This window comes from Fusarium odoratissimum (assembly GCF_000260195.1).
Source record: "Fusarium odoratissimum NRRL 54006 unplaced genomic scaffold supercont1.61, whole genome shotgun sequence".
NCBI classification, from domain to species: Eukaryota; Fungi; Ascomycota; class Sordariomycetes; order Hypocreales; family Nectriaceae; genus Fusarium; species Fusarium odoratissimum.
Genome location: NW_022158738.1, coordinates 16,950 through 43,182, shown reverse-complemented (window position 1 = coordinate 43,182; position 26,233 = coordinate 16,950). Strand labels below are relative to the sequence as shown.

The 26,233-nt window shown below is 49.3% G+C and overlaps 11 protein-coding genes across 15 annotated transcripts; 7 read left to right on the top strand and 4 right to left on the bottom strand.

The window, feature by feature from the left end:
* Positions 1 to 1,445: 1,445 nt before the first annotated feature.
* FOIG_15891 (uncharacterized protein) lies at positions 1,446 to 8,189 on the top strand. Of its 2 annotated transcripts, XM_031217287.1 has the most exons (3): positions 1,446 to 6,020; positions 6,072 to 6,725; positions 6,777 to 8,189. In XM_031217287.1, exons 1-3 carry the CDS (start codon positions 2,529 to 2,531, stop codon positions 7,761 to 7,763), a joined length of 5,133 nt encoding a protein of 1,710 aa, XP_031052974.1. In that variant the 5' UTR covers positions 1,446 to 2,528; the 3' UTR covers positions 7,764 to 8,189. The 2 variants fall into 2 exon arrangements, with proteins under 2 accessions (XP_031052974.1, XP_031052975.1); XM_031217288.1 differs by having other exon boundaries at positions 6,072 to 8,189.
* Positions 8,095 to 9,576, bottom strand: FOIG_15890 (uncharacterized protein; the record flags this gene model as incomplete). The annotated part of the gene is made up of 5 exons (XM_031217286.1): positions 8,095 to 8,596; positions 8,651 to 8,787; positions 8,909 to 8,924; positions 8,985 to 9,216; positions 9,381 to 9,576. The coding sequence occupies 5 exons, from the start codon at positions 9,574 to 9,576 to the stop codon at positions 8,443 to 8,445; spliced, it is 735 nt and encodes a 244-aa protein (XP_031052973.1). The 3' UTR covers positions 8,095 to 8,442.
* Positions 9,577 to 9,701: 125 nt separating this feature from the next.
* On the top strand, positions 9,702 to 10,777 carry FOIG_15889 (NADH dehydrogenase (ubiquinone) 1 alpha subcomplex 2). 2 transcript variants are annotated; one of them, XM_031217284.1, is made up of 3 exons: positions 9,702 to 9,978; positions 10,140 to 10,246; positions 10,332 to 10,777. In XM_031217284.1, the coding sequence occupies exons 1-3, from the start codon at positions 9,893 to 9,895 to the stop codon at positions 10,421 to 10,423; spliced, it is 285 nt and encodes a 94-aa protein (XP_031052971.1). In that variant the 5' UTR covers positions 9,702 to 9,892; the 3' UTR covers positions 10,424 to 10,777. The 2 variants fall into 2 exon arrangements, with proteins under 2 accessions (XP_031052971.1, XP_031052972.1); XM_031217285.1 differs by having other exon boundaries at positions 9,778 to 9,978; positions 10,140 to 10,777.
* Positions 10,736 to 14,664, bottom strand: FOIG_15888 (uncharacterized protein). Its single transcript, XM_031217283.1, has 2 exons — positions 13,669 to 14,664; positions 10,736 to 13,609 (listed from the first exon to the last, which is right to left on the bottom strand). The coding sequence occupies exons 1-2, from the start codon at positions 14,457 to 14,459 to the stop codon at positions 11,059 to 11,061; spliced, it is 3,342 nt and encodes a 1,113-aa protein (XP_031052970.1). The 5' UTR covers positions 14,460 to 14,664; the 3' UTR covers positions 10,736 to 11,058.
* Positions 14,665 to 15,271: 607 nt separating this feature from the next.
* FOIG_15887 (uncharacterized protein) lies at positions 15,272 to 16,670 on the bottom strand. The gene is made up of 2 exons (XM_031217282.1): positions 16,307 to 16,670; positions 15,272 to 16,138 (listed from the first exon to the last, which is right to left on the bottom strand). Exon 2 carries the CDS (start codon positions 16,130 to 16,132, stop codon positions 15,290 to 15,292), a length of 843 nt encoding a protein of 280 aa, XP_031052969.1. The 5' UTR covers positions 16,133 to 16,138; positions 16,307 to 16,670; the 3' UTR covers positions 15,272 to 15,289.
* Positions 16,671 to 16,734: 64 nt separating this feature from the next.
* On the bottom strand, positions 16,735 to 18,042 carry FOIG_15886 (uncharacterized protein). The gene is made up of 3 exons (XM_031217281.1): positions 17,919 to 18,042; positions 17,541 to 17,867; positions 16,735 to 17,486 (listed from the first exon to the last, which is right to left on the bottom strand). The coding sequence occupies exons 1-3, from the start codon at positions 17,928 to 17,930 to the stop codon at positions 17,406 to 17,408; spliced, it is 420 nt and encodes a 139-aa protein (XP_031052968.1). The 5' UTR covers positions 17,931 to 18,042; the 3' UTR covers positions 16,735 to 17,405.
* A 1,169-nt stretch (positions 18,043 to 19,211) lies between these two features.
* FOIG_15885 (uncharacterized protein) lies at positions 19,212 to 19,709 on the top strand (the record flags this gene model as incomplete). The annotated part of the gene is made up of 4 exons (XM_031217280.1): positions 19,212 to 19,347; positions 19,398 to 19,438; positions 19,490 to 19,552; positions 19,611 to 19,709. The coding sequence occupies 4 exons, from the start codon at positions 19,212 to 19,214 to the stop codon at positions 19,707 to 19,709; spliced, it is 339 nt and encodes a 112-aa protein (XP_031052967.1).
* Positions 19,710 to 20,558: 849 nt separating this feature from the next.
* FOIG_15884 (50S ribosomal protein L14e) lies at positions 20,559 to 21,625 on the top strand. 2 transcript variants are annotated; one of them, XM_031217279.1, is made up of 3 exons: positions 20,559 to 20,651; positions 20,749 to 20,889; positions 20,954 to 21,625. In XM_031217279.1, the coding sequence occupies exons 2-3, from the start codon at positions 20,761 to 20,763 to the stop codon at positions 21,266 to 21,268; spliced, it is 444 nt and encodes a 147-aa protein (XP_031052966.1). In that variant the 5' UTR covers positions 20,559 to 20,651; positions 20,749 to 20,760; the 3' UTR covers positions 21,269 to 21,625. The 2 variants fall into 2 exon arrangements, with proteins under 2 accessions (XP_031052966.1, XP_031052965.1); XM_031217278.1 differs by having other exon boundaries at positions 20,559 to 20,889.
* Positions 21,626 to 21,640: 15 nt separating this feature from the next.
* FOIG_15883 (nascent polypeptide-associated complex subunit alpha) lies at positions 21,641 to 23,037 on the top strand. Of its 2 annotated transcripts, XM_031217276.1 has the most exons (4): positions 21,641 to 21,839; positions 21,965 to 22,212; positions 22,286 to 22,344; positions 22,395 to 23,037. In XM_031217276.1, the coding sequence occupies exons 2-4, from the start codon at positions 21,973 to 21,975 to the stop codon at positions 22,723 to 22,725; spliced, it is 630 nt and encodes a 209-aa protein (XP_031052963.1). In that variant the 5' UTR covers positions 21,641 to 21,839; positions 21,965 to 21,972; the 3' UTR covers positions 22,726 to 23,037. The 2 variants fall into 2 exon arrangements, with proteins under 2 accessions (XP_031052963.1, XP_031052964.1); XM_031217277.1 differs by lacking the exon at positions 21,641 to 21,839 and having other exon boundaries at positions 21,850 to 22,212.
* A 115-nt stretch (positions 23,038 to 23,152) lies between these two features.
* On the top strand, positions 23,153 to 24,511 carry FOIG_15882 (ATP synthase subunit D, mitochondrial). The gene is made up of 4 exons (XM_031217275.1): positions 23,153 to 23,306; positions 23,432 to 23,827; positions 23,878 to 23,964; positions 24,015 to 24,511. Exons 1-4 carry the CDS (start codon positions 23,298 to 23,300, stop codon positions 24,042 to 24,044), a joined length of 522 nt encoding a protein of 173 aa, XP_031052962.1. The 5' UTR covers positions 23,153 to 23,297; the 3' UTR covers positions 24,045 to 24,511.
* A 194-nt stretch (positions 24,512 to 24,705) lies between these two features.
* Positions 24,706 to 26,227, top strand: FOIG_15881 (uncharacterized protein). Its single transcript, XM_031217274.1, has 2 exons — positions 24,706 to 24,981; positions 25,037 to 26,227. Exon 2 carries the CDS (start codon positions 25,050 to 25,052, stop codon positions 26,058 to 26,060), a length of 1,011 nt encoding a protein of 336 aa, XP_031052961.1. The 5' UTR covers positions 24,706 to 24,981; positions 25,037 to 25,049; the 3' UTR covers positions 26,061 to 26,227.
* The last annotated feature ends 6 nt before the right edge of the window (positions 26,228 to 26,233 follow it).

Here is a 26,233-nt window from a genome sequence, read left to right as displayed (position 1 = left end):
GTTAAGAAATTAAAACTTGAGGACCTTTGTACTCAGTTTCATCTAAATATTCACTGACTAAATTTTTATTTAATATAAAAAATGTGGTGTTGAGATAATTAGTTAATTGATCATGATATCCGGTTCTTGGTGTTTTGGTCGGGGTGGCCGGTCTGTGGGGGTGGCCAGTCTTTGGGTGACGGACGTTATACGGTGTGCCCAATTGCTGTTGGCCGTGGCTGTCTTCTTGAACAAAACGCTCTCTATAAGTGGAGAGAAGTTGTGTTAGTGAATGCCAAGCAGACTCAGCATGGGTGCTGTGGATTGAGCGAGATGAAGTTGACTCGGTTGGGTAATTATCTGGATTTCCGAGGTAGGTAGCAGCCCAATTTTCAGGGTCCTCATGGTACAATACACAAAATGCGATAGAGGTTCTGCCCAGAGCAACTTGAGCTGTCTTGTAGGGCTGTGGCTTCGGACGGCTGACATGCTTCGGTCTGACCGTGACACGTCGAGTCGACATGCCGAAACCCAGCACATGCAGTCAGATGAGTAGGACATTCATCATAGGAATGTCACCATAAATCAGCCCTATCGTTCTGTTGATGGGAGCAATGTCTTGGATTATTGCGATTGGTGGGGGAGTCATAACCACGGGGCAGAGTCATTCATTCATGCATTCATTCACATGTGTTTACCTGATCGAATTAAGGTTCATCAGCCGTTGCTGTTTTTATTAGAGACTCTCGGGTAGATGCCAAACTTAACAATAGACAAGGCATAATTAATACCAAGATTCAGTTCCAACGGCCTTGGGCGAGTACAAACAAAGCAGTACTAGGCTGCCTCACAACTGACCGTATTGAATGTCGGATATCGGTCCCAAATTGAGATACGCATTCCTTGACCAATGGTATTCTCGTACTGAGGTGAGAGTTGCTACCACTTGTCAAATAAAATACGAAGAGCCGGGAGACAATATCCTTATTGCGCCATCCGTGACGTACAGTGCGTTGAAAGTATTGGATCCCGCTAATCTGACAGCGAGGCCGCCCAGTAACTTTACGTCTACTCCGTACGGAACCCCCACATTTGACTCGAGATGGAACTCGATACAATCATGGCTCTGAAATATTGTGTTTTGCACCACAGCAATCAAACAATATCGTTTGTAACTTTTTATCCGTAGGTAGTTATCAAGGTTGTAAAACATTCTCGGCCACTAACGCCAAAACCCCAGGTCATGACCCTGAGCACGAGCCCGTGACCTAGACCATCTATGATGTGGTCGCACCATCAAGTCTCATGGGTAAATTCGAGTAACAAGGTACTTTTAATGGCCAAAGACCGAGCTCAAAAGATCCCCAGGGTTCCCCAGGCGATAATTAACTGTGGAGTGTATTTGTTACCCAGGCACTGAATATTTGCGATTCAGTATAACAAGGCATAAGGTAAGCTTCTTGGCCGTTGAGACTATAGATTAACTTTTGTATCATTGATTGTGGCTTATACTGTAACATCACCTCAAGGCGTTCCCCAGGATAGTCCATGAATGGTTGGGATGTGTTGGATGGTTGGATAGTAATGACATGGGGAAGCTTCGGAGCCTGATTGATCTTCAGTGACGTCTCGTTAGTTTACCTTAGTTTGGTATTCCAATCTCACCTACCTACGCCTGCATACCCCGTCTCTGCTCTGTTCTCCTCCGTCGGATACAGTCCCCTTCTCTTGGGTCAATCACTTTGTCTTATTATTCTTTCCCTGTCACTCGCTAAACCCTGCCTTTGCACCAACCAAATTCTGACAGCTGAGGACGAGACTGATTTATTATTGTTCTTCTCGTCATCTCTGGACTACAGTCTCCAGTCTCCAGCCCAACAGACCTAAACCGCCCAGTCCGTCCGTCTCACACCGCAGGACGCGAGGCTCTACGTATTGTTCTCTACCTTAGCTAGCTCAGACCCAAATTTAGGACCCGACAAACAGACAGATATCTCAAGTGGAGGAGGAGGACTCAGGACCCTGTTTGCCTAGACCAGACTACGCTGTCCGTTCTGCCCTGTCACTGCCTGAGCAAGAGGGGCTTTCGCTTTAGTTTCGCTTCTCCCTCTCTCTATCTCGCTCAGACAATCCAATCCCAATTCCGCGCCCGCCGCTCTCGAGTCCGCCCATCACACATATCCAGTCAAGCCAGTCCAGTCCATCCACATCCGTCTCCGACCCAAGATCCATTTTCTCCGCTGAGCTCATTCGACTCGAAACCCGACCCGACCGCCTCGATTTGTTTTTGCGCACAACAAATCCGTCGCTCTTTTCCTTGCGCCTTACTCTGTCGGCGACAGCGTCATCTTCAGCACCCGCAATCCATTATTATATCCATCGTCGACGTCCTCGACCCCTCAATGCGACCCGCCCACGCTCATCAACCCTCGCCGTCCTATACGAGGTAGACGCCCGAACCGCCAAGCCCAAGCGGCACTCACATTTATTCTTACGACCATTCCCGATTCCCTCGTCACAACTACTTCCAACAACAGTCACCTGCCGCCATGTCTTTTCGCGGCGACGACCAGCGAAGATATGGCCATGTGCCACCTGTGCAGTATCCGGTTGCCGGCCGCGGCCAAGAGTACCAGCAACAGCAGCAGCAGCAACAACAGCCGCACTCATCCTACGACGATATTGGACGCCGAGCTAGCTTCAACGGCGGAGACGACGCTGCTTATATTCAACCACCCATCAACCGATCTCCTGCCTTTGGCGGCTCTGGAGAGGATGAGCTCTTCATGAACAACAATGCGGCGGCCCGGCCAGGCTACGGTTCCACGAACAACGCGCTGTCGGGCTACCAGCACCAGTACCAAGATGTACCCCCCACGCCGACATACTCATACAATCCTCAAAGTTTTGCGCAAACTTCAGGCTTCTCGCGGTCGACATCCACCAATGCTCTACCATACCGCAACCAGCATCAGCCTCAGCCCCCCTCGCGTTATGCTTCGAATGCCAGCTCCTACACACCGCAGGCTTACGACCCTTCTGCTTATGCAAGCACCAATGTCCCACAACGACAAGCTTCTTACCAAGGATACAATACATATGGCCAGTCATATGGCTCGCAAACATCCCCTGGCTTCAATCAATCTACAGGAAGTTATCCGCAATCGGCGGCCTCTCCTGCTTTATCATCCGGGTTTGAGCAGCCGTTGCGGAGCCCCTCACTCAATGCCTCGCCTGGCGCAGCACAGACCTCGGCATATGACCAGTCTTATAGCCAATACCCAGGTCAATTGTCTAATGGGGGAGGATCTTTCTCGAGTGCTTCGCAGCCTCCATATCCTACCGCGACGCAAATGCCAGTCGGGCCATATTACTCCCCGAATGAGCATAATTCACTCTATAATAGAGGATCCCGTTCAAATTCACAGGCCTCGCCTATGGGATCACCCGCGAACCCTGGATCAGCATCACCCGGACTGCAACGGCACCCGACGAATGCACCTTTGCCAAGTCGTCCTGTCGACGATGAGCTCACCTGGAGTGCCGGACATGAGCGCATTACGAGTGACAACCTTATGCAAGAGTTGGAGCTAGAATTGGGCGGTTCTGGACAAGGCTACCGTCCCCTTCCTGAGCCTGAGAATGGTCATTATGATGACGATCTTCATGGCCAGCGATTGCAACGTTTTGACTCAGGTGCCACTACAATTCCTAACAATGCCAGCCGAACGACATCGACGCGAACTGGTCAGACCGCTTACGAGCCTGAAGAAGAAGACGATGACGCATATGGAGAGGCTGGTCTGATGGCTATGCGGCAGGCTGAGCTTGATGAACAGCGCTTCAGTACCGGCTTCGGATATACAGACATGCCTGCTATGCCAGAACCCTCTCCAGAGCCCGCTCCTATCAACTCTTTGTCAACGAAGACGTTACATACTCACCCCGAAGAGCAAGGCCACAGCAGCGACAGTGATTTTGCTGGTGTAGACTTGGGAATGCTAGGAGGTGGATTTGGTGGTACTTTGACATACGGCGGGGATGTTGGATCTCCACCCGCCTCATCCGGCCAAGATACTGGTCGACCCCTGCCCACGCCAGGCTATTTCAACCGTGCATATGATCAAGGGGAAAGTGTGCCTGCTTTCAAGACGGCAGAAATAGACTACGGTGGTACAGGAGGCTTGCAGCCCCCAACACAACATCGGCTAAGCTTCGACGAGGAGGATGAACGAGTATCACTGCGGTCTCGACAGAGTGGAACAGAGTCCCCTAGTAAGGATGAACTGCAAGATCTGTTCTACCACCCGGGACTATCAAATCGACCCCTCCCAGCTATCCCAGGGCCGGGATCTGATAGCAGCTCGATGCTCTCAGTTCAGACCAATAACCGACAGCAATACCAACACGCATACTCGCGTAGTACCGATTCGCGATTCGGTGCGCCGGATAACCCTGAAGCTTACTATACGGGCAATCAAGCTTACAACCTGCAACCCGAACGATCCATCTCTTTGGCTGGTCATAGCCATACACCTCAGGTGCAAACACCTGCTCGATCTAGGACTGATGCTGCCGAGGAAAGAAGGAAGCTCGCTAGGCACGGCCATCAGCAAGCGCCATCGAACCAATCTTTCCCAGAATACGAGACTCCTGCTGGCTCGATAGCGGCCTTCGATGGAATCACACTACCAAGCGGTCGAAAGAAGAAGTTCATTCCTTCCAAGCTTAATGCGTCTGATTTCCGCAGATGCACTGAGCCATGGGCGCTCAGCGGTCTTGAAACTTGGATTCGTGAGATGGGAGAAGGCGAGATGGATCTAAGGACCAAGACGATCGAGGAGGCTTTGATCAACCTCTTCACTGGCAAGATCCCCATGATGAATGTGGCAGATGCCGAAGTTCTTAGTACACATGTAGTATCCTTGATGCTAGAACGAGGTGTGCTTGTGCCTGATGAAGAATGGGTCAAATTTGGAAACGGCCGCATCTCTGGAGTTTTGTGGCAATTGACCGGCTCTGGATGCTATGCTCCCAAGGTCCACGACGAAGAGATTGGTGGCCGGTGCTACTCTCATCATTGTACTCGTACTCTCAAGAAGGTTGACTTGGAGGAGCTCGCCCAGGACTCTCAACCTGCAGACGAGTGGCACGTCTTTTATGGTCTTACCAAGGCCGACTGGGAATCAAAGCCCAAGAAGGAGGTCGAGCGTCAGAACATTTTACACGAAATTGTTACTGGCGAGGAAAACTACATCAAGCAGTTGGATATCTTCCGCAGGTATTACAGGGATCAGCTTCGGGCCATGCAACCCCCTATTCTGAAGCCCGAGAAACGAGACAAGTTTTTGCATACGGTGTTTGGAAAGCTTGACCAGGTCCAGGCAATCAACAAGGACCATCTTTTGTCGCAGCTCAAGTATCGACAACAAGAGCAGGGTCCTTGGATCATTGGCTTCAGTGATTTGTTTCGAGAATGGATTCGCAAGGCCAAATCAGTATATATCGAGTATGCTTCGGCTTACCCCAACGCAGTCTATCAGGTTCGAAGGGAGGCCGATCGCAATATTCTCTTCAAGCGATTCTTGGACGACATGCAGAAGCAAAAGGTCTCTTCGAAGCAAGATTGGACACATTACTTGATCGCGCCTATTCAGCGCCTTCAGCGTTACTCCCTTCTACTCGACAGTGTCGAGAAAAAGATGCCAACCGACAGCGAGGAAAAGACGAACTTGGCCAAGGCCATCGCGGAAATCCGACAAGTCACTCTCGAGTCTGATACCAAGGTCGAGGAACAAAACAAGAGAGTCCAAATGATGGAGCTGAACAGAATGCTCGTGCTGCGGCCAGGTTTCCATTCTGTTTTGAATCTCGACCATCTTGGCCGTGAGTTGATCTTCCAAGGTGACCTACAAAGAATGGGATCAAAGGGAGTTAGATGGGTTGACACACATGCTTTGCTATTCGACCACTACATGATCCTGGCGAAGACGGTGACTCCTAAGGAGGGCAAGGACAAGAAGTATGATGTTTCCAAGGAGGTACGTGAAATTTACTGCACAGCTTACGAAACCACATCTAACAAAGTGTAGCCCATCCCCATGCCTCTCCTGTTTCCTGAGAGCATCAACGACGAACCAGTTCAGAAGCAAAAGGGTATCACTGCACCATTGGGAAGAACTACGGCAGCGGCCGCCTCCAGCACTCAACTTAACAAGGTCAGTAGCAACACTGGTAGACCTGGTCTGGAGCACGCAGCGACAAACTCGTCTATTGGCTCTGGTCTTACACCAACCGGCTCGAACGACACTGAAGGAAAGATCCTGTACCCATTCAAGGTCAAGCATCTTGGTCACGAGGTTTATACTCTGTATGCATCGTCAGCCAAGGACCGTGCCGACTGGTGTAACATGATTATCGAAACCAAGACAAGGCACGCCAAGGCACTCTTCTCTCAAAATGCTGAGCCATTCAGGCTGCGGGTTCTCGCGGATGCAGCTTTCCACTACGACACCGCCTCCATGTACGCAAGGTTCCCGAGTGTTGCAGTCAAGGGCACTCCTCTTGACCGGGCAATTCACGAGTTGGAGAGCGTGCTGGGACCGGCTCAGGGCGTCGCCCCCGTGTGCCGTGCTCAGGTCAACTGCGCTACCAGCTTCACTGCCTTTGGCAAGTCTGTCATTGCAATTGGAACTGATTACGGAGTTTATATCTCGGAGCCATCAAATCCTCGCGGATGGCAGAGGGTATGTGACCCCCTATTCTTCAATCTGATATAGCTAACATTTTCACCACAGACGGTCCAAGCAACTCGCGTCACTCAAATTGCTGTCCTTGAGGAATTCTCTGTCTGTGTGCTCATTGCCGACAAGAACCTCATTTCATATCCTCTAGATGTGATCGCTCCAGTATCTGACTTTTCGGCCCCTCTCAACGATAACCCTCGACGGGCACCACAGAGACTTGCCAAGGATGTAACCTACTTCGCCACAGCCAAGATGAAGGATAGGATGCTCCTGTTCTATAAACGAAAAGAAGGTCTGCACACATCATTCAAGGTTCTCGAACCTATCTTCCAGAAATCTACGGAGAAGAAGTCTCGACTCTTTGGTGGACGAAAGACTGGCGGAGGAGGATGCGCGGAGACATTCCGCGACTTTGACGAATTCTTCTTCCCAACTGAGTGCTATTCCCTCAGTCTGTTCCAAACATATATTGCAGTGGCGACAGCGAAGGGAGTCGAGATGCTCACCCTGGATAAGAAGCAGCCTATGTCTATTCCCGACCTTAAAGCACCTGCAATTGCCAACATTGCCAGCCGCATCCGAGATCAGAAGCCGCTCGGCATGTTCAGGCTGAACGAGAACGAATTCATCGTGACATATGAGGACTGCGCCGTATACGTGGACAAACACGGTGATGTCAGCCGCACCCTGATCATGGAGTACACGGGCAAACAGAAGAAGGCCCGTGGTGCGACCATGTATGGACAGTATCTACTCCTCTTCAACGAGGACTATGTTGAGGTGCGCAACGCGGAGAACGGACGATTGCGCCAAATTATCGCCGGTCGGGACGTGCGCGTGCTAGATCTCGGCGTCCGTGGACCGACTGGCCGAAGCACATTGAATCCGCAGTCACACAGTAACGGATATATGCAGTCGACAAGCGCGGGTAGCGAAGGGTCAAAGGGCACCGTCAAGATTGCCATGGCCCATCCGGAGCTCCCAGGTCGACAGATCGTTTTGGAGATGCTTTTGAACGACGGACACACGGAGAAATGAGAGGAAGCGAACGATTGATAATGGTTACGATGATGAGCATCTCTGGAGACTACCCACCCGGCGTGGGTACAAGATCTTGAAATATGAATGACTTGAGATCATGAGATGAACAATCAAATTGATGGGCCGTTTTAGAAGAAATGGGGCTATCTATGGCGAAGGGAAATATTTGTGGCAGGGCGTTCATAGGTGGTGTGTAAGAAGTTGCCCGTGTTATGAATGCCATCATGAATGATACCTAAAGAACAATTTAGAGAGATATCTATAGTGGATTTGGATTATAATGACAATGGAAGTCACTGGCTGTTGCATAGCTGGTATGATATACCTACCTCTATAACCACTATATCGTTGATATTCACACAAATTACGAGATGCAAGCCATGTCTTGTACATGTTTATTTGTTGAACCCAACCCATCCTCAGTTTTACATGCTGACTATATGTGTGGTAATCTACCATGTAAAAAGTGATAACCTTTTCCTGAGCTCCCCTGACTCTGGAATGGCTTTGCAATACCCTCCTTTTCAAGCAATAAAAGCGTCCATTTGCGGCCCACTCCTTTCGAAACCAGTCCCTCTGTAAGGAGTAATCGACAGTGGCATTGCAAATCGTGAGATATGTCGAGTAAAGGCCACCCCTTTCGACAATTGTCTAACTTGCCCATGCTTGATTGCATTTAAGGCTTGGCCTCCTGGATGGTCTTCTTGGCGTCAGCCTTAATGTCCTCAACGACACCCTCCAGGCTCTTCTTCTTTGCTGACTCGTAGCTAAGAATTCGGGTGATCTGGACGAGGCCGACCATTCCGAGGAAGAAGTTGACAGCGGCAAGGCTAAGATACAGCTATTAGCTTGAGTTTGTATGATTTAGCGGGTTGTATGCGTACAGGTAGTTCTTGGGCTTGATGATGAGGCACCATCGAGTCCAGATGATACCGGTGCAGGTCAGAGCGAGGTTCTGAGTGAAAGAGAGCTTCTCGGCGGGACGAGCGAAGTCGGAGATACCGGCAAGGACAAGAGCCCACTGTAGATGACGAACAAAGTCAGTAATTGTGATTATATCGGGTTTCCGACGTGGTAAAATTGAGTTTCGAGAGTATTTGCATTCGTAGTGTAGATATCGCGGGATAATATAGTCAACGAACCTTCATGACAGGAGCCCTACAACCACGCATATTAGCATTCTGTGTCAACGATCGCTTGTTCTAGACTTGTCCTCACCAGAAATGCACAGTCTTGAAGCCAACCTCGCTCTCCATCATGCGCTTGAACCAGCTCTGCTGCTGCTGCTGGGCGCCATCAGTGCTCTGCCATCGACGACCGTTGCCCTGGTAGAAGTTCTGTCGGAATGCTTGCTGACGGAAAGCCTGTCGAGCGGGCGCGGCGAGGGTAGCCTGACGGAAGAGGGGGCGCGAGGCGCGGAAGATGGTGTTTGCGGAGGAGGCCATAGTTGCTATGTGATTGTCAGTACCAATATCAATATTAATATGAGATGCAATATCAGGAATCAAAAGTTAGTCAAGATAGTTCGCGCGCAAATCGAGACATTCGGCGACCCCATAAAAAAGTCTAAATGACACAATTGAATCCGTGACCAGACAGTCAATAGCAACTTACACGTCGATCTCTTGGTGGAGGGGAGATGGTTCAACAGACAGAGACAGAGAGAGGTTGTGGTCAAAAAGATGAGGTTCAACGTCGGCGAAAGAAGCTTTGAGACGTTGGGGCAAGGGTGGTCGGTCACTGCCGCCCCGAGATAGCCCAACTCTACTGCTGTGGTCTGTGGATTTAGCGCACCATCCACTAAATCCATCACTGCACGGCGCCCGGAAACCGGAGATATCGTGCGTCCGGGGCTGACTGCGAACTACGTGGGGGAGGAAAAGCTGTCAGCGGCACCGGAGGCTGTGCATAACTGAATTATGCACGCACACTATTCCGCCGTTGGCTCTTTTATGCAAATTATACGTACCCTTGTACCGCCTTTCAGTTTATTCCGCCCGAGCCTCATTGAGGAACCTAAGGATCCTTGCCAACCACAAGCTAGCAATTACTGAGCACTTCAAGGTCGACCTGATTCCGTCGATAGGTTCTCTTCCAACGACTCAACCACGTCAATTCGCTTCATAATGTCGGCAAAGTACGGTTTCACAAAGTCTCTCCGCGAGGTGCGATTCCTCTTCTGCCAGACTTCGGAGCAGAGCGCGGCTCTTCGGTACGTTTGAACCATATACTCCCGAACGACAACGACAACAACAAACGACATGATACTGGCCCAATTGGGCGCATTGGAGGACACGAGCGAGCGAAGGACATTGCACAAGGACGGTGGAGCTTGAGGAATCATTGGACTGATTGTTTCTCGCGCCAATACAGATCATTCATCACCCGATCGTACCCTACCATGAAGCGCAACAACCCCAACATTCCCATCCTGATCCGAGAGGCCGCTGGCACCCAGCCCAAGGTCTTTGCCCGATATGGTTCGTATTCCATATCACTGGAGCTCCTCGGACATACTAGAGCGATATCATCGAAATCACGGCAGTACTGACATGATTAAAACAGACCGAGGCGTTGAGAAGTCACAGATCCTCGAGGGTCTATCCGACAAGGAGATTGAGGAGACCGTCACTGGCTTGGTCAAGGCTGATCAATAGAAACATGATCATCGCTTGGTTAATATCTGCGAAAAGAAAGAGAAGTCAAAGGGAGAGACCTCGAGCTCGGGCATTACGACGATGAAATGTACATAGGGTCAAATCAGCATGCGACAAGAGAGCATTGTACTACTACGAAGCCCATCCATCGTCTTGAATATCGACCTCCTCGTAGCTGCTTCATGGCCTCGTCGCTCGCTATTGGGGTCATATTGTTCCCCAATATCATACCGAGATACATATAAGCTTCCGGGCTTCGAATATTAATGTAGCAGCACCTCACCATTATCAAAAAACATAACAAACCATAGCTCTGTACTCACGGTACTATATTACACCTTGCTGAAATCGCACTTTTTTATACTCCCCTGACCCGATACCGTGATGACGTGCCCAACAACAGACCAGATATCGCAAACTATTTTAATGGACAATCCAACTTGTCCATGCCCAATGCAAGCCCATGAAATCCACTACCCTGTCCCCTATTCACCTTTTTCTTTTCTTCCTCTTCTACTGACTTGATGTCAAGTAGAGCGAACAGTACCGGCCGAAATAAATTCACTGACCATTTCTCGATTCATGTCTGCTCAGTCCTCCCTGTTCTTCCTGCTATGTCTCAGTCACGTCACAGTCTAGTTCTTCGTGACAGGAGATCCTTGTCCGAGTCCACCGTCATCTTGGGTAGATTTTGTCTTTCCACCCCAAATCAAGGGTGTCTGTGGCTTGGACTGTGCCCGTTCCCGAGAGGCTGGAAGTGAGGGCCAGTCATCGTTGATCAGGCCAGGCTTCTTGACTTTTCCCCCTTGATTCTCTGGAGTTTGAGGCATCTCTTGAGCTTTCTCGACCTTTGCCTCAGCCTTGTCGGCCCTGGCACTCACCGTCACTGCCCTCTCCTTGCCTTTGCCTCGTTTCGAACTTTTTGCCGGAGACTTCTTTCCCTCTCCTTGATGAGCAGGCCCCTTTTCCTTTCTAGGAGTTCCTTTTTGGACCGCTTCTGAGATGGCTCGACGACGTTGAGGGGTCTGGCTAGTTACAGCGGATGGGGCTTTTTCATTCTGAAGAGGTGTCACGCATGCATCATCGTGCCCAGTCTTGGGGACCTCTCGGATCGGTTCATCTGTTTGGTCATGTTTGAAAGCTAATTCATTCACTGTGCCACTGCTTGGTGCTTCACCACCGCTAAGATTGGCAACTGGTCCTTTATTGAGAGACGCCGTTCTCGATGGAGATACAAACTCTCGGGCCTCGGGATTGAGGCGGCTCCTTGCGCCATTTCCATGATCACGCAAGTTCAGCGAGTCATCAGATTCGGGAAGGCTCTGGCATTGGAAAGCAAAATCGGATGAAGGAGGTGGCGCTTGAGCATCGAATTGTTCTCCTGCAAGCATTGAGCTAGGAATCATAGGACGAGGTCGACGTTGCTTGCCAAAGCGAAGTGAACCTCCTCTACCCATTCTGAATCCCCGACGGCCGCGTTCGTCCTCATCAGGGGAATCTGATTCGTCAAATGAAGGTAGGGGTTGAGGCTGAGACTGGTGCTGGTGCCGGTGCTGAGTAATTTCGTTCTTATTCCCATGCTTCTTACTTCGTTTAGCAGACCCAGATACAGAAGGCTGCTCAGGGTCATCGTGGTGTCGCTTGATAGGCGAAGATGAACCCGATTCCTGACTTCCGATATGACCTCCATAGTGTGTATTAGACCCCAACCGTCCACTACTACTATGCATGTGCTGAGGTGCCATGTAGCTGGATTGAGAAGAGGATGGCTGATTTTGTTGAAAGGCGTGATTGGATTCGTTGTTCGTGGATGCCATGTTCTTCGCTTTTTTTTTCTTGGCCTTCTTCGCATTCTTTCCTTTGCCTCTTGGTAGCGTGTCTGAAGTATGTTCTTGCTCAAATGATTGTTCAACCTTGTATGTGACATTTTCGGTCATGGGAGAGGTTGTAGGCATTTCAGATGGCTGTGCTTCATCCAGGGTGGTTCCCTGCGATTCTGTGGCATCTTCTCTTGTTGACCTGGTGGAGTGAGCAGCAGAAGAGCTTTTTGGTGCCTGCGGCAACGGAAACCTAGACTCGGGGTTCTCGAACGTAGATGGCTCGTAAACATCGCTGGTGCTTGGAGTAGAGGTTACATTCTGTCCTGAGATTGGCACCCCCAGCTTAGTAGCATTAGGTTCGCGATTGTCGCTCTTTCCAACCCCGGAGTTGCTGCCATGCTCGATGGCGATGCTGATGGGTTTCATTGGAGTAGCCAAGCGAGGCCCACGGAGAGTCAGAGGCATAGGAATTTTAGCCCATGCTCGTTGTCTCTCTTTGATCTCATTCTCAGAAAAGACGCTTGGCGCACGACTGTGACTGTTCTTGCTGACAGTGGGTTCAGACAGTAGTTTAGCTTGATGACCAGATATCATCTTTGTTTCTGCCCGGCTTTCAAGCGCCTTCATGGGCATCTCATTCTGATGATGTGTTGTCGTATCAATACTCGCAAGTCCTTCTGCTGTTTCATTCGGCTTCATTGGGGTTCCTTGGGAGGCAAGGGAAGCTTTCGAGGGGGTGCTAGGCAAGGAAACACGAGCTTTGACCCCAGTATACTTGCTTCCGTCACTTCGCGGGCTACCTGGGTCATCTTGATCAGGGTGATGGATTTCATCCAAAGCTTCTTCAGACGGAGGTTTAGTCTGCAGTATCTCAGGAGAGGATGTGTTTTCCTGCGCCTGCTGGATGGGAGGAGGGACAATTTGCCTTGGAGCAAGAGTTGGCTGTCCAGGGAGGAGTGCTTGTATGCCGGGTTCGGACTGCACAATTGTAGATGGAATACCAGTGGCTGGAGACTGTAAGAACCCAGACACAGAACGTTGCCCTCCGTTGGGTTGCAAGAAATGGCTGTTATGTGCTTGCCCAGGGTTGACTACAGCCGGATGAATGATGCTTGGCACCATGTGAGGAACTGCGGCAGTAATTGGCGCATTGCCTGGCATCGATAGGCCGAAAGGATAAGGAGAGAATAGCACAGCGGCAGAGTTCTGACCAGAAACTCGACCTGGAACTGGCCGAGTGGGTGCTTGCTGCGAGAGTGTCCATTTTGATCGCAAAGCAGGGGAGAATGTAACAGATATGCCTTGCTCAGGCATGTTGCCGCCGCCAATAGTCAGTGCTTCACCAACTGACGAGGATTTTACAAACCTAATTCTTATTAGTTGGTCATTGATTTCAACATGAATGTATAACGAGTCGTGACTTACCGGGCAATATAACGTCCTGGTTCTTTCGAGGCGATCGGGAACACTTCGTCCACATGTCCATATCTCTCAGCCAGGCCAAACTTGAGCCGTGCGAGTATGTCTGGCCCAGTAATTCCTTGATAACCTTGGACAATGATGTATACAGAGCGGTCACGAGAATCGCAGATCGGGCAAGAGCAAGGTACATAGTCTTTGATCGTCAAACCATCCTGAACGTTCTGGCAAGTAACTGGATCCCGACGCCATGAATCCTTCCATGGTGTCCCCTCGCGCCTCTTCTGGTTGAAATCAGGGCCAGTATGAGGTTGCGCGACAGGCGCAGTTGCGTTTCGCTGGTTGTAACCACCGCGGCGATTTTTACGACCCCCTCCGCGATGGAAACCTCCACGACTCAATCCAGCATTCCCACCGTTGCTATTCTCATGGTTTTGGTGGGACCATCGGCCATCATTCGAATCAAAACGATCGTTGCGGGAAGAGTTGCTGATATTTCTACCACGACCAGTCAATGGACCCCTCTGGGGCGGCTGTGACTGCTGAACTTGTGGAAATCCATGGTCAAATCCATTCTGCATGGGAAAGTTCTGTTGGGGAGGTAAAGAATAGTTTCCTTGAGTGGCAGGGTTAAAGGTTCCTGGTGAGTAAAAAGGTGCCCCGGGAGGGGTCTGCATCGCGATTTGCCCAGAAAGTCTCATATCTTCAGGGAGCTCAGTATTCATCGCGATGTTTTGAAAGCCTACATCAGGTCTTTGCATCTGATTGAATGTACTCATGGTCCCAGGATACTTCATTTCTTTCTGATCGTGAGCCACTGGCTCATCAAAAGCTCGGTTTGGTCGCTGGCTGTTCTTGGGTCTGTCATTGGTGCTCAACCGCAACTCTGCGCCTCTGATGATGTTTCCAGTGATTTGGTCCTTTGAACGACTCGAAGTAGCCTGGGCTAGTTGCTAATCAGCCTTCTGACTATCGGTCGGAGGCCTGTGGTTTGTACCCTGTTTGGCATTTGCAACATCTTTTGTAGGACTAGCAAGACTTGAGTTACCCATAACTGCTGAGCCTGGCAATGATGTTGTCACTGTGGATTTTCGAGCTCCTCGTGTGGCCCGGGGGTTTTTGGTGCCATGTCGTTTGACTCTTGTGGGGGTCATTGCATCAAAGTCCTCCTGCTCCTCCTGTTCGTGGTGTCCGTTGGAAGAAGAAGCGGCCTCCTCATCATTTTCCTTACCATTAGTGTGGGGGGATGGTGTTCGGACTGAAGGGGAAGGCTCTGTAGATTTACTTCTGGCCTGAGTTTTTACCCGGAGACCACAGTAAGCGGTAGTGTCGTTGGCCTGCTTTTGTTCGATCGGAGTTGTCTCGCTGTTGCCGTGGGCGGCAGGCCCTGCTGCTGATGCGGATTGGTGGAGCGCTTCTACAGCACTGGGCATACGGCATTCAGGCCGTCTAAAGTAGTGTTTGCCATCAAGCACCATGAGTGGGTGAGTGACTTTCTCTGAAGCCGGGGAGGAATGGTGAGGCTGCCATTCTGTTGGTCTCGTAGACAGACCCGAAGGTCCGAGGACACGTTGGCCAGCTATGAAGGTGTCAGCATAACGATAGAACCTAATTCTGAAAGCAAACTTTACATACCTAACCAGTTTTCGAGGTGCCCCTTTTCATAAAACTCCTTGAAGTGATTAGGCTTCATTGCACCTGGCCTCAGTTTCTCGGGTGATAGTAACAGAGATCGTCGATGCTCAAGGGCACTTGCGATAAGATGGATTGCATCATCCGGAAGGCCTTTCATAGCTTCCCAACCGATGACACCATTGATAGAAAGACCAGTTTCATTGCTCTTGATGAGTTTGTCACGGTTTTCGTCGTCATACAGCCAGCGGTCAACCCATTGGCCAACTTCGATGGAGAAAGCATTATAGACGTCGAGGGCGATGGACTGGTTCTCGAGAAACAGTTGACTAACCACATTCCATAGGTTCAAAGCTCCGTAATTGTAAATGTCTTGGGCGTCAAAATAATCCCACAAACTATCCCAGCAGTAGGGATGCGGCATGTCTTTTATGACCTCCCAGTAGAGCTTGCGGAGTGAGTTGCAAGCAGATTGAACTTCGTCTGAGGACCAAAGGTGAACGCGGCGCTGGGGCAATAGATGCTCCATGAAACGAAAAGGGTTCGATCCATTAGAGGTAGAGAAGACGGCTCTGGCGTCGACTGGAGGGTTGTTGTAGAATCCCACAGGGAGGTAGTCTTCGACGTACGTTTGAACGACGCCCTCGGGACCAGGTGTCTGTAGCATTTTGTAGAAGTTGGGTAGGCCATTGGGGTAGAAGCTGGTGAAGGCTTCGCGCAAGTTAGGCGGTTGGTCTCTGGCATAAGTCCGGCCTGGGTCCAAATTTGCTTGAGGCGGCGGCGATGGCCCGTTGGACATGGAGAAGTCACCCGCCGAAGCGGGTTGAGGTTGAGCCATGATGCTCTGTGTAACGGTCGGTTAGCACATGATGAGAATAAGGCGCGCTTCATTTTGAAAACGAGGCGAAAACTTTCATGCCAATTTAGAAGACTCTTGGGGGTCAGGAGATAGAAGCAATCACCTCGTCTCGATAAATCACAGGATGCCTAAGTAGGGGTGCTTGAGGCTTACCTTGAGAAGTGAAGCGCCCGAGCGTAAGAGAAGGGCAATTTATGGTTCAGATTCAGGTATAAAATGAAGGAGATGAATTTCAGAAAGAAGGTAGTTCTTTCCTTAAGTCGATGCTCACCGCGCGATGATGCGCCGCGAGGAAAGAGTAGGGGAGAGTTGTCGGTGTTCTCGAGATGAGCGGGAGTGAGGGTTAAGGAGAAAGAAGAGAAAGTAGAGAAAAGGATCAAGGGAGAAAATAAAAACAAAAGGAAAATCGAAGACCGGGCAACGATTGTTCTACCTTGGCCCTTACTGCCGCTGACACTGTCACCGATTAAACATTAAGTGACTGGCACTGGCAACGTTAGTAACTGGCACGCACTGGCACGTACTGGCACAGTTGGTGCAGACCTGGACTGGTGATGAGATTCTCTCGCTTGCAAGTATCCATTCACCAACAGTTATGCCTTTGCAGTGCTTGCTTGTGACTCGAGGAGTGCAAACTGTCAAAGTCAAACAAAGGTAAGGAAACCATCCTGAACGGCTCCCAGCCTGATTGCCAGCTCGCCTACAATGGAGCGTAATAGACTTTGGTCACAATTAACCTTGGGCTTGCCGGCAGTTATATAGATAATAGCAAGATTAATTTTGCTCAAGGTACTCAACGTGTCAACAATGCAGTCGCCCAAGCGTCTTGCAGCTCAACGCGGGTGCTTGCTGATTCTCGCTCCACACAAACGGCCACTCTGGTATAGGTAGATTGTGAAATATCTGTCGGAGAACTCGTTTCTTGCTTAGTTCAGGAACAATTCCATTCGATCAGACGAGGCTAATGCCAGTGCCCTTTGGTGGCATACAGTTCACGTCTGGTAAATTTGGACGCCAAACTTTGGTATTGTTCACAACGGGCCTTGTTGTGGGTCGACTGGCAATCGTACAGAAGGGAATGTCTTGTGGCATTTCGAAAAGAAAATCGAGCGTTTGTCAACCTACTATCGTCGGTTCATGATGGGTCACTAATACAGCATGCTAATATGGCTGATCGTCAGATGGTGTCAATCATTGACATAGTATATACAGAGAGGGGTTATGCGATAGTTCGTTGACAGTTTTAGAGACGTTACTTCTGTGCTTTCAGAAGCTTGAGGATCTCAGACTCGTTGTCGCCCGCAATGGCCTTGCCATTATTCCAATCCACAACCTATACGTATATTAGTCAGTATGTTTCCATCATGAGATTAAAGAGGCAACGTACCACTGGTCGAATGAAGTTCTCTTTGCTTTCCTTGAACTTCCTGAGAGCCTCCTTCTCGTTGTTTGCGCCCTTGATCACGTTGGGGATCCCGTTGCTTCCAACATATTCCAGAATTGTCTTCACCTGGTCGTCTGTAGGAGGATCTTCGGTGATGTTGAGCTCAAACTGGTCTCGAATAGGTGCCGTCTGGGCAGAGTGGTCACTCGCTTGGTCAAGAGTAGCGCCAGAAGTGGCATTGGCAGAGACCTGCTTCAAAAGGTTGGCGACTCTGACGGATGCCGGAGAGCTGGCCTTGTGGAAGACTGTCACGATATCGAGTGTCTTATGCTATTTGCTTGTTAGCAATTACGCATATCTAATCTTGGCCTCGTAACTTACGAAGCGAAACATTTTCCCAGACTGTTTCTCAAAAGTTTATGTTGAGAAGACAATTGTAGAGAGTTCACGATTGTTCATGGAGGTTGATGTCGGAGCTCCGATTCGGCATAGCTCCATGAAGCTTGTCACGCCGAAGATGACTTAATGGCTCGGGTCTGCAGGGCCCGTGCATAGACCCCACCACGACACCCGCTATCTTCCGCCTCCTCATGGATGACAAGACATATATGATAGAGACGGAATGTCCTTGGGACATGTGTGTTTTAATGCTATTCGCCTTAAATCTAAGGCCTTTTGGGATCACTTGTAGATACGACATCAGAAATATTGTACTATTCATTCCAAATCTCAGGTCTCGATTATTGGATTCGCTATAACTTCATCGTTGGTCTCTAACCATATTTTCTTTTATTCCTTTCATCGAGTCTGAATGGCAACTTACTTCGGAGAAGTAAGCTCAAAGGGGGTACAAAATATAAACCTTTTGGTGATAACTTATAACTTTATCAAAAGTTGAATATTAATCCTCTGAGAGGTCAAAGTTTCATTAATTCAACCAGTCACTTTGTCCTGGATAGTGGTGGTGTTAAAGTCAGTGTGAAAGTTCACGTCAAGGTCCACATCTCAGTAGATACCTCGACTATCAGTCGTGGTTTTGTGTTTTGTAAACTCAGCGATCACGAAATGTTACAAGCAGATTGCCTATAAAGTTTCTAAGAAATCAAGTGTAATGATCGGATGAGGCTTGGCTAATACATCTTGTTTGCTCCAGTTTCAAACTTACGTAGGGTGTCATAGGTAGCAAGCCTTGACGTGAGAAAGAATAATTGGAATGTTGGGTTTCCACTGCTTCCATATATACAAAATGGAATATCTCTCTTATTGAGAATTCATGAGATGTTGTTGAGTCTCTCACGTGGCCTGGTGTCAAGGATCATAGGCAGCCGCCTCGCCAAGCTGATATCAACCGCTTACGCTAGAAGATCGACTGTAACAAGCATATGTTGCAGAAACCCTAAGGAAGAGCTAAAATCTTTTTCTTTTTACTTATGACGTATGTGTTGCGATCTGATGCGTTTTGTTGTGATGAGCAAGGACGTTCTTTTATAATGACGTATTCTATGAAGTCAGGTTGTGGAGAAGATGTACGACCATGGCACTGATTCATCGTCGAAGAGGAACTACAAAAGGGTCTCGAGATCGATTGAACTTTTTCTCATACAACATACATCTCATCTCTTCACAGAATTCTTCCTTTTCAGCCACTAAAAACACAACTTCTACACATCCATCATGTCTGGCTACTCCAACGTTGGTAACCGTGGTGTCTACGAGGCTGGCGATCAGAGAAACGCTCCTGAGTCGGAGCGCAACGTTGAGGACCCCTACAACGAGGGCAAGGAGAACTCTCACAACAACCTTGACTCCAGTACGTATTCCATGGACCAAATATGAGAAAGTGTTCTAACAAAATTGCAGAGGATGAGCGATCCATCGCCAACCGCCTGGCTGCTGAGGAGGTTAGTTGAGCCGCCGCAAGAGGTTATCCACTATATACTGATGCAAAACAGAAGCGATCCGAGACTGAAGACGATCTCGAGACCGCCCAATTGAAGAAGGATCCCACTCTACCCGTAAGTCCAATCGAGATCTGGCTCTGTTTTGGTGCCAAAAACTAACAGGAACAACAAGGCTCGCGCTCACGGCAACGAACCTTCCAAGGGCGCAAAGGTCGATGCTCAACTCCAGGCTGAAGAGGAAGAGGAGTTGAAGCGCAAGGGCAAGGCTTAATTGTAGCAATACTCTAGATCACGGCCGTTTCATTGCAGGCAAATGATTCGGAAAGGATGAATTAATGATTGAATTGAAAGCCGAAACGCGACTCTGCATTGTATATGTGAATGTGAGGAAGTCTAGGGGTCTTGTTGAAGCATAAGTCTGTCTCAACGATAGCTCAGTCTAACGCCCCCGGCACATTTGGTGTCATACTATCTGCATTTATGTTCCATTTCGATCGTCATCAAACATTGAGTTAGGGGTTGTACAGCATATCACATGAATAAAACGAAACGAACGGTATGGCTTCTGAATGTTTATAGAATGATTATTAATTTCAACTATGGACATTAAATATGTCAGCCTACTGCGAGCCTGACTCGCCGCCACAGGCAAATTGAAACTTGCGACCAAAGAGAGATGAAGTGTATCACTATAGTCTTGAGTTAGTCTTTGTAAAATGGCAGGTCATGCAAGACTGAATGTAAGACAAAATGTGCTTTCAGAATATGTAAGAAATTGAATATCAGCTATCCGCCCGATTTAGCCACTCCGGCGAAAGAGAGCCATCAAGCAGAATCAATCGCAAATTACCTCATCCTTGTGCGAGAGAGAGAAGAAGGGGAAAAGGGAAAAGTGCTGGATCCTTACCTTGATGCACTCAAAAATGTCGCGTGCCTCTTCGATCATAAAGAGGAAGAGATTTGTTGGCTGTAAAAGACTTGACATCTACCAGAAATTTTCTTTTGAAGTTCTCGTCGACTGGCCCGTGCTCCGTTGCCGGGTGCTGGGCTCGCTTTGCCGGACGGCGAAAGGTTAGTCCGGAAGGATTAGACCGAAAGTTAGGGCAGGCACGCACAGGATCTTTTTCTGCCCACGATCAAAAAGTCCTTAGCGATTTCAAGGTCCGCGGCTCCAGCAAACAACCAACTAACGGGACAGCATAATCGACAACTGGTATGAACCTCGACTCCTACGATCGCAGTTGCATTCGAACAATCAATCACTGCGCGCGCGACTCTTGAAACATTTCGACTAATCGACCGTTAATTAGATCACCGTCACAATGGGCGACGCAGTCATTGAGGGTTCGAACTGGCGCCTCGTTGAGGTTGGCCGTGTCGTTGTTATCAACGGCGACCACCCCTTCGCCGGCCGCCTGGCCACGATCGTCGAGATCATCGACCACAAGCGAGTAGGTTTCTCCTGCTTCAGATCAGATTAGTCTGCCGAAACACGCGATATTGACCCCGTCACAGATTCTCGTCGACGGTCCTTCCGCGAACGCTAGCCTCGCTGTTCCCCGACAAGCCGTTCCCCTCAGCAAGGTCCTCCTCTCCTCTCTTATCGTCGAGGGCTTGAACCGCGGTTCCCGAACTGGTGTCGTCCGAAAGCTCTGGGAGAAGTCCGAGATCGACTCCAAGTGGGAGCAGACCAACTGGGCTAAGAAGCGGGATCAGATGGAGCGGAGGAAGGGTCTCACCGACTTCGAGCGCTTCCAGGTTCTCCGACTCAAGAAGCAGCGACGATTCGAGGAGCGCAAGGCTCTGGCCAAGGTCAAGGCCTCCGCATAAATGGGTCATTAAGCTGGAGTCACGGAGGTGCTTGAAAGTCGGGTTTAGATCAAGTGGCACGGAACTGGGCAGGAAACACATCACGGCGGTATAGAGGCTGCTGGATTCACTTTTGCTCCGTTCTGGAAGGCTGTATGTCACACTTCATCATCATGATGAACGGCGTCAATACGGAAATTCTGAGATCAACTGAATTCAAAGCATAAGGAGCATCAAAAAAAGAACATGGATTCATTGTGAACTGTAGCCGAAATAAAAATGAAATGAATACCCCAAAACTCCGCTGTCTGTGTATGCATGCATGTCTTTACACTCAATCACTTTGTATCCCCATAATCAACCTTAATTATTGCCCAAATTGTCCATAGATTTCCCTCCACCCGTCGTCACTTTCTTGGACATCCGGATTCTGGAGGGGGAGACGTAGTGACACAAAATCTGATTACCTAATGCGACTTAGTTCCCACCTCCCACCAAGCCCTAGAATTATCGCTGTGCGAGGACCCCATCACAAAACGACGACGTGAGAGATCAGGCCAGCAAACAGACGTAACTGGGATCAGCAAAACAAGTAAGTGCGAAGCCGTCGTTACGTTCATTGTGTTATTTTGCTATCGATTTTTTGCGGTCTCGGGAAGATTTTGCTGCCACAAATTGTTTACCTGAGATTTACTAACATCTGTGCCCGCACTCAAGTCGCCAAAATGTCGAACCCCCGCGTTGAAGAACTTCCCGATGAGGAGCCCAAGAAGACCACCGTCCAGGAGCACGAGGATGACTCCAGCGACGACTCCGAGGTCGAGGAGGTCGGCGAGGGCCAGCTCCCCGCTGGTTCTACTGTGATCCACAACCGCAACGAGAAGAAGGCTCGCAAGGCCCTCGAGAAGCTGCACCTCACCCGTATCCCTGGCATCACCCGTGTCACTCTCCGCCGACCCAAGAACGTGAGTGCCGATGGATTTTGCAAAGAGATTGGAGGGGTAAAATGAGGTATTGGTGCTAACCGAAGTGCTACAGATCCTCTTCGTCATCAACAACCCCGAGGTCTACAAGTCTCCCAACAGCAACACCTACATGTAAGTTGCATTGTTGTAAAATGATGGATCTGCCTCTGACCTCAAGCCAGTGTTTTCGGTGAGGCCAAGATTGAGGATGTGAACGCCGCTGCTCAACAAGCTGCTGCTGCTCAGCTCGCCTCCGCCAACGCTGAGGACCACTCTGGCCACAACCACGGTGAGCCCAGCAAGGCTGCCGAGACCGCCGAGGAGAAGAAGGACAAGGAGGAGGAGGAGGAGGAGGAGGAGGATGACGACGAGGAGGTCGACGCTTCCGGACTCGAGGATAAGGATATTGAGCTTGTCATGACCCAGGCCAACGTCAGCCGCAACAAGGCCGTCAAGGCGTTGAAGGAGAACGACAACGATATCGTCAATTCCATCATGGCTCTAAGTATCTAAGCATGAGCTTCTGCTGGACGATCATCCGAAAAAGCATGTACATGGGACGAACATTGGGCTCTTGTATTAGTTCTTGGCGAACTGTACCCTGCGGAATGGAGTTGATGCCAAATAACGGAAACAATTGAAGGGGAATAACACCCAAAAATCCGTCAAAGAATGCTGTTGATATTTTGATCATGCGTGATATTATATTCATGGACCAATTGTGACTATCTTGATCTTCGTTTTATGAGCGATGTATCTCATGACTACTTATTCCAGCAATTGCTAATTGCTGTCTACATTTAGTTACCATAATCCAAACTGTAGCATTTTTTGGCATCTTGAACTTCATCACTCAGTATTCTCTCGCCAATGATCAGCTTTTGAGCTTCAGTTTCCTCTCTTCCAGTTGTCCTCACTCATCCTGAGCCGACGTCAATGAGGGGTCCGAAAACGCCGCCCGCCGGATATTTGAGTAGAATCACGTGACTTCCTAGTGCCCGGTAGTTCCCTGAACTTCGGCAAAGTCATCAACAGTCAATCAAGATTATCCTCTCCGCTCTCTCGACATCGTAACCTTCCTCAAAATGGCGACTGTAAGTTCAATTCATCAATTGGCGCGTGTGACTGATCGCAGGTGTTGTCGAAATTTCTCCCCGGTCCCGATCGTGCGCCTCTACGTCCTAGGATGCCTTGAGCTAATTTTCCCCTTCTCCGACAGCGAAGCGCAGCTCTCAAGCTTGACTGGACCAAGGTCACCAGCTCCCTCGGTCTCCGTGGCCAGACCGTTGCCTCCCTGCAGGCCTTCAAGAAGCGTAACGAGGACGTCCGCCGCAAGGTTCAGCAGCTCCAGGAGCAGCCCACCACCGTCGATTTCTCCCAGTACCGATCCGTCCTCAAGAACCAGGCTATCATCGATGAGATCGAGAAGCGATTCAGCGCCTTCAAGCCTGTCACCTACGATGTTAGCCGACAACTGAAGGCCATCGACGCTTTTGAGGCCGAGGCTGTCAAGAACGCCGAGGCTACCAAGGAGGCCGTTGACCTTGAGCTCAAGGATCTTGCCGCTACTCTCAAGAACATTGAGGAGGCCCGACCATTCGAGGAACTCACTGTCGTACGTACCACCGAAACTGAGACCATTGGGTCGATTCTCACAAGTTATAGGACGAGGTTGCCGCTGCCGAGAAGTCTATCGACGAGAAGACTGCTCAGCTCGTTTCCAAGGGCCGATGGATGGTGCCAGGATACAAGGTATGTTGTCCGGATGACGGAGGAGATGACAGCACTAACACCCACTGCAGGAGAAGTTTGGCGACTTGGCTGTGGTTTAAACGAATCGCGATATACCTTTTCCGGCTTCGCGTTGTGTACTCTAGCATTGTAGATACGAGATCCCGAGGGAGAACCCGGCTTGTCTCATACCCAATCCGCTACAATTTTTCCTCTGTGCTTCATAATGAATTCTTATTGGGATATTGAGAATGCGGTTCGATGTGAAGCATAGTGTTCAGGTTCTCAGTTCCCAGACTAACCTTAGACTTCTCAAATTTATGTCTCTTAATTGCCCAATTCAAACCGAGCATCCTTGGTCTTTGTTCTCGCCACCTTCAGCTGCTGTTTGAGGACTAATTTTGGAATGAATCTTCACTCCTTCGTCGATGTGTGGCCCAACACCTATCGGGTATGAAGACAGTCTTTTCAGGAGGTTGAACAATACGAGGGAGGCATAGGCCGAATTCCGATATACCCAATGCACAGGGCTATTTCTTGATGTACTTAAAGTGAACCGTAATCCAACTGTAAAAGCACACCCTATCCGATCAAGTTCATTCTGTCCGGCAACGTTTCACTCATCTGCATCATTACACATCTCTTTCCATACCCTATATCCGAAGACAACCTGAAACTCAAGTCCAAGTCCTGTGTCGGACTACATGAAAGGCAATAAACTATCTGGAATATTTGTTGATATTCGAATTCCAGGAGTCGAATTGTGAAGATTGAGCTTTATATGGGTTTGTTATAGGTTAGCTTTTTAGCCGTTGAACTCTATCTTCCTTGTTTAAACCGAAGTTCGGCTATTCCAATCTGAGGGCCCTCCACTCAAAGAATGTTATTGATCAAAACTGCAAGGCTCTAAATCCTCAGACCTAGCTCTGGTCTCATGCAGTATCTTTGCTGGGAGTCCTACAGCAATATCAGGGTCACGTGTCGGCCTTTAGCCTGAATACCCCCGACTTACACGATACGCTATATATCCCTCGTAACGTATGGTCACTATTTGCGAAAACTTCTCGAATCACCGACTTTATCAAAATACAAGATCAACAGCTATCATGGTGTTTCCGGATCCGGAACTCGAAAGCTATGTCTTTAAGACGGCACCGCAATTAGACGCTGCCTGGCTGGCACATGAAGAAGAGGTCAAGAAGAAAGGCCCTCCTAGAGTATTCAATAGTGTAGAAGAACGGCAACCGATTTATGCTCAGGAATGCCGCGACTTATATGCTCAAGTTACGGCGCCTGGAACCCGAGATCATGAGCTCTCCCAAGGAGTTACTAAGAAAGAGTTCACTATTCCCTCTTCTGTGGATGGGCACCCAATCCCTGTCCTTCAACTAGACCTTACAGGTACCGAAGCTGAGGAGCCGGAGATTATCGTTATATTTTACCACGGCGGTGGTCTGAGGGTTGGCGAGGCAGATAGCGAAGAACTATCATGCAGACATATTGTCAAGTCAGGCATTGCCAGGATTCGACTTTACTCGGTGGGATATCGCCTATTGCCTCAGAATCCAGCTACCGTGTGTCGTTCTGACAGCTTGGATGGATTTCGAAAATTCCACAATCCAAAGATGAAAACTATTGTTGTCGGAAGCTCGAGTGGTGGACAGATGGCATCTGCAGTGGCGCAAGCAGCTCCTCCAGGTTCCATTCATGGACTTCTACTGAGGTGTCCAGTCACAGCAGACAGAGCCAGTGGCGAGGAATTTGTACCTGAAAAGTTACGTCCATATCACACAAGCGTGTTTCAAACGTTCATCACATCATTGGGCGGATATCTACACCGAAACACACCTAGGGATGGTCTTGAGAAACTCCCTCTTGAGGTTTCAGAAGATGAGCTCCAGGGACACCCTCGTACTTGGATTCAGCTCACTTCAAACGACACCCTATACTCGGATGGACTATGCTATGCCATGATTCTAAGGGAAGCAGGTATCGATGTTAAAGTCCAAGTGGAGGTGGGCTGGCCGCATACCTTTTGGCTCAAGGCTCCTCACCTCGATCATGCCTTGGCCTGCGAGAAACATATGTTGGAGGGATTACGATGGCTTCTAAAGTAGTAGAAGATAAACCCGAGCGAGGCGTGGCTTTTCCATTACTTCCTAGCATAGGAGATTTTGATCTGTTGTATGATTGTTCTCTCCACTGCCTCTTCCACCGTGACAACGTGCTTCAGTAAGCCCTTCAGACCCTCCAGTAGAACAATAAAAAAGCAGAAAGAAACAACGACCTA

What these genes read in the sequence shown, in the direction of transcription:
- FOIG_15891 (XM_031217287.1), top strand. Translation starts at nt 2,529, where the DNA reads ATGTCTTTTCGCGGCGACGACCAGCGAAGATATGGCCATGTGCCACCT. An exon ending in AGTATGATGTTTCCAAGGAG is followed by an intron (nt 6,021 to 6,071) that starts GTACGTGAAATT and finishes AACAAAGTGTAG; the next exon opens with CCCATCCCCATGCCTCTCCT. An exon ending in ATCCTCGCGGATGGCAGAGG is followed by an intron (nt 6,726 to 6,776) that starts GTATGTGACCCC and finishes TTTTCACCACAG; the next exon opens with ACGGTCCAAGCAACTCGCGT.
- FOIG_15889 (XM_031217284.1), top strand. Translation starts at nt 9,893, where the DNA reads ATGTCGGCAAAGTACGGTTTCACAAAGTCTCTCCGCGAGGTGCGATTC. An exon ending in GAGCAGAGCGCGGCTCTTCG is followed by an intron (nt 9,979 to 10,139) that starts GTACGTTTGAAC and finishes GCGCCAATACAG; the next exon opens with ATCATTCATCACCCGATCGT. An exon ending in CAAGGTCTTTGCCCGATATG is followed by an intron (nt 10,247 to 10,331) that starts GTTCGTATTCCA and finishes TGATTAAAACAG; the next exon opens with ACCGAGGCGTTGAGAAGTCA.
- FOIG_15888 (XM_031217283.1), bottom strand. Translation starts at nt 14,459, where the DNA reads ATGAAGTATCCTGGGACCATGAGTACATTCAATCAGATGCAAAGACCT. An exon ending in CCAGGACGTTATATTGCCCG is followed by an intron (nt 13,610 to 13,668) that starts GTAAGTCACGAC and finishes AATAAGAATTAG; the next exon opens with GTTTGTAAAATCCTCGTCAG.
- FOIG_15887 (XM_031217282.1), bottom strand. Translation starts at nt 16,132, where the DNA reads ATGGCTCAACCTCAACCCGCTTCGGCGGGTGACTTCTCCATGTCCAAC.
- FOIG_15886 (XM_031217281.1), bottom strand. An exon ending in AGAACTTCATTCGACCAGTG is followed by an intron (nt 17,487 to 17,540) that starts GTACGTTGCCTC and finishes ATATACGTATAG; the next exon opens with GTTGTGGATTGGAATAATGG.
- FOIG_15884 (XM_031217279.1), top strand. Translation starts at nt 20,761, where the DNA reads ATGGGCGACGCAGTCATTGAGGGTTCGAACTGGCGCCTCGTTGAGGTT. An exon ending in AGATCATCGACCACAAGCGA is followed by an intron (nt 20,890 to 20,953) that starts GTAGGTTTCTCC and finishes ACCCCGTCACAG; the next exon opens with ATTCTCGTCGACGGTCCTTC.
- FOIG_15883 (XM_031217276.1), top strand. Translation starts at nt 21,973, where the DNA reads ATGTCGAACCCCCGCGTTGAAGAACTTCCCGATGAGGAGCCCAAGAAG. An exon ending in CTCTCCGCCGACCCAAGAAC is followed by an intron (nt 22,213 to 22,285) that starts GTGAGTGCCGAT and finishes GAAGTGCTACAG; the next exon opens with ATCCTCTTCGTCATCAACAA. An exon ending in CCCAACAGCAACACCTACAT is followed by an intron (nt 22,345 to 22,394) that starts GTAAGTTGCATT and finishes ACCTCAAGCCAG; the next exon opens with TGTTTTCGGTGAGGCCAAGA.
- FOIG_15882 (XM_031217275.1), top strand. An exon ending in CATTCGAGGAACTCACTGTC is followed by an intron (nt 23,828 to 23,877) that starts GTACGTACCACC and finishes CACAAGTTATAG; the next exon opens with GACGAGGTTGCCGCTGCCGA. An exon ending in GGATGGTGCCAGGATACAAG is followed by an intron (nt 23,965 to 24,014) that starts GTATGTTGTCCG and finishes CACCCACTGCAG; the next exon opens with GAGAAGTTTGGCGACTTGGC.
- FOIG_15881 (XM_031217274.1), top strand. Translation starts at nt 25,050, where the DNA reads ATGGTGTTTCCGGATCCGGAACTCGAAAGCTATGTCTTTAAGACGGCA.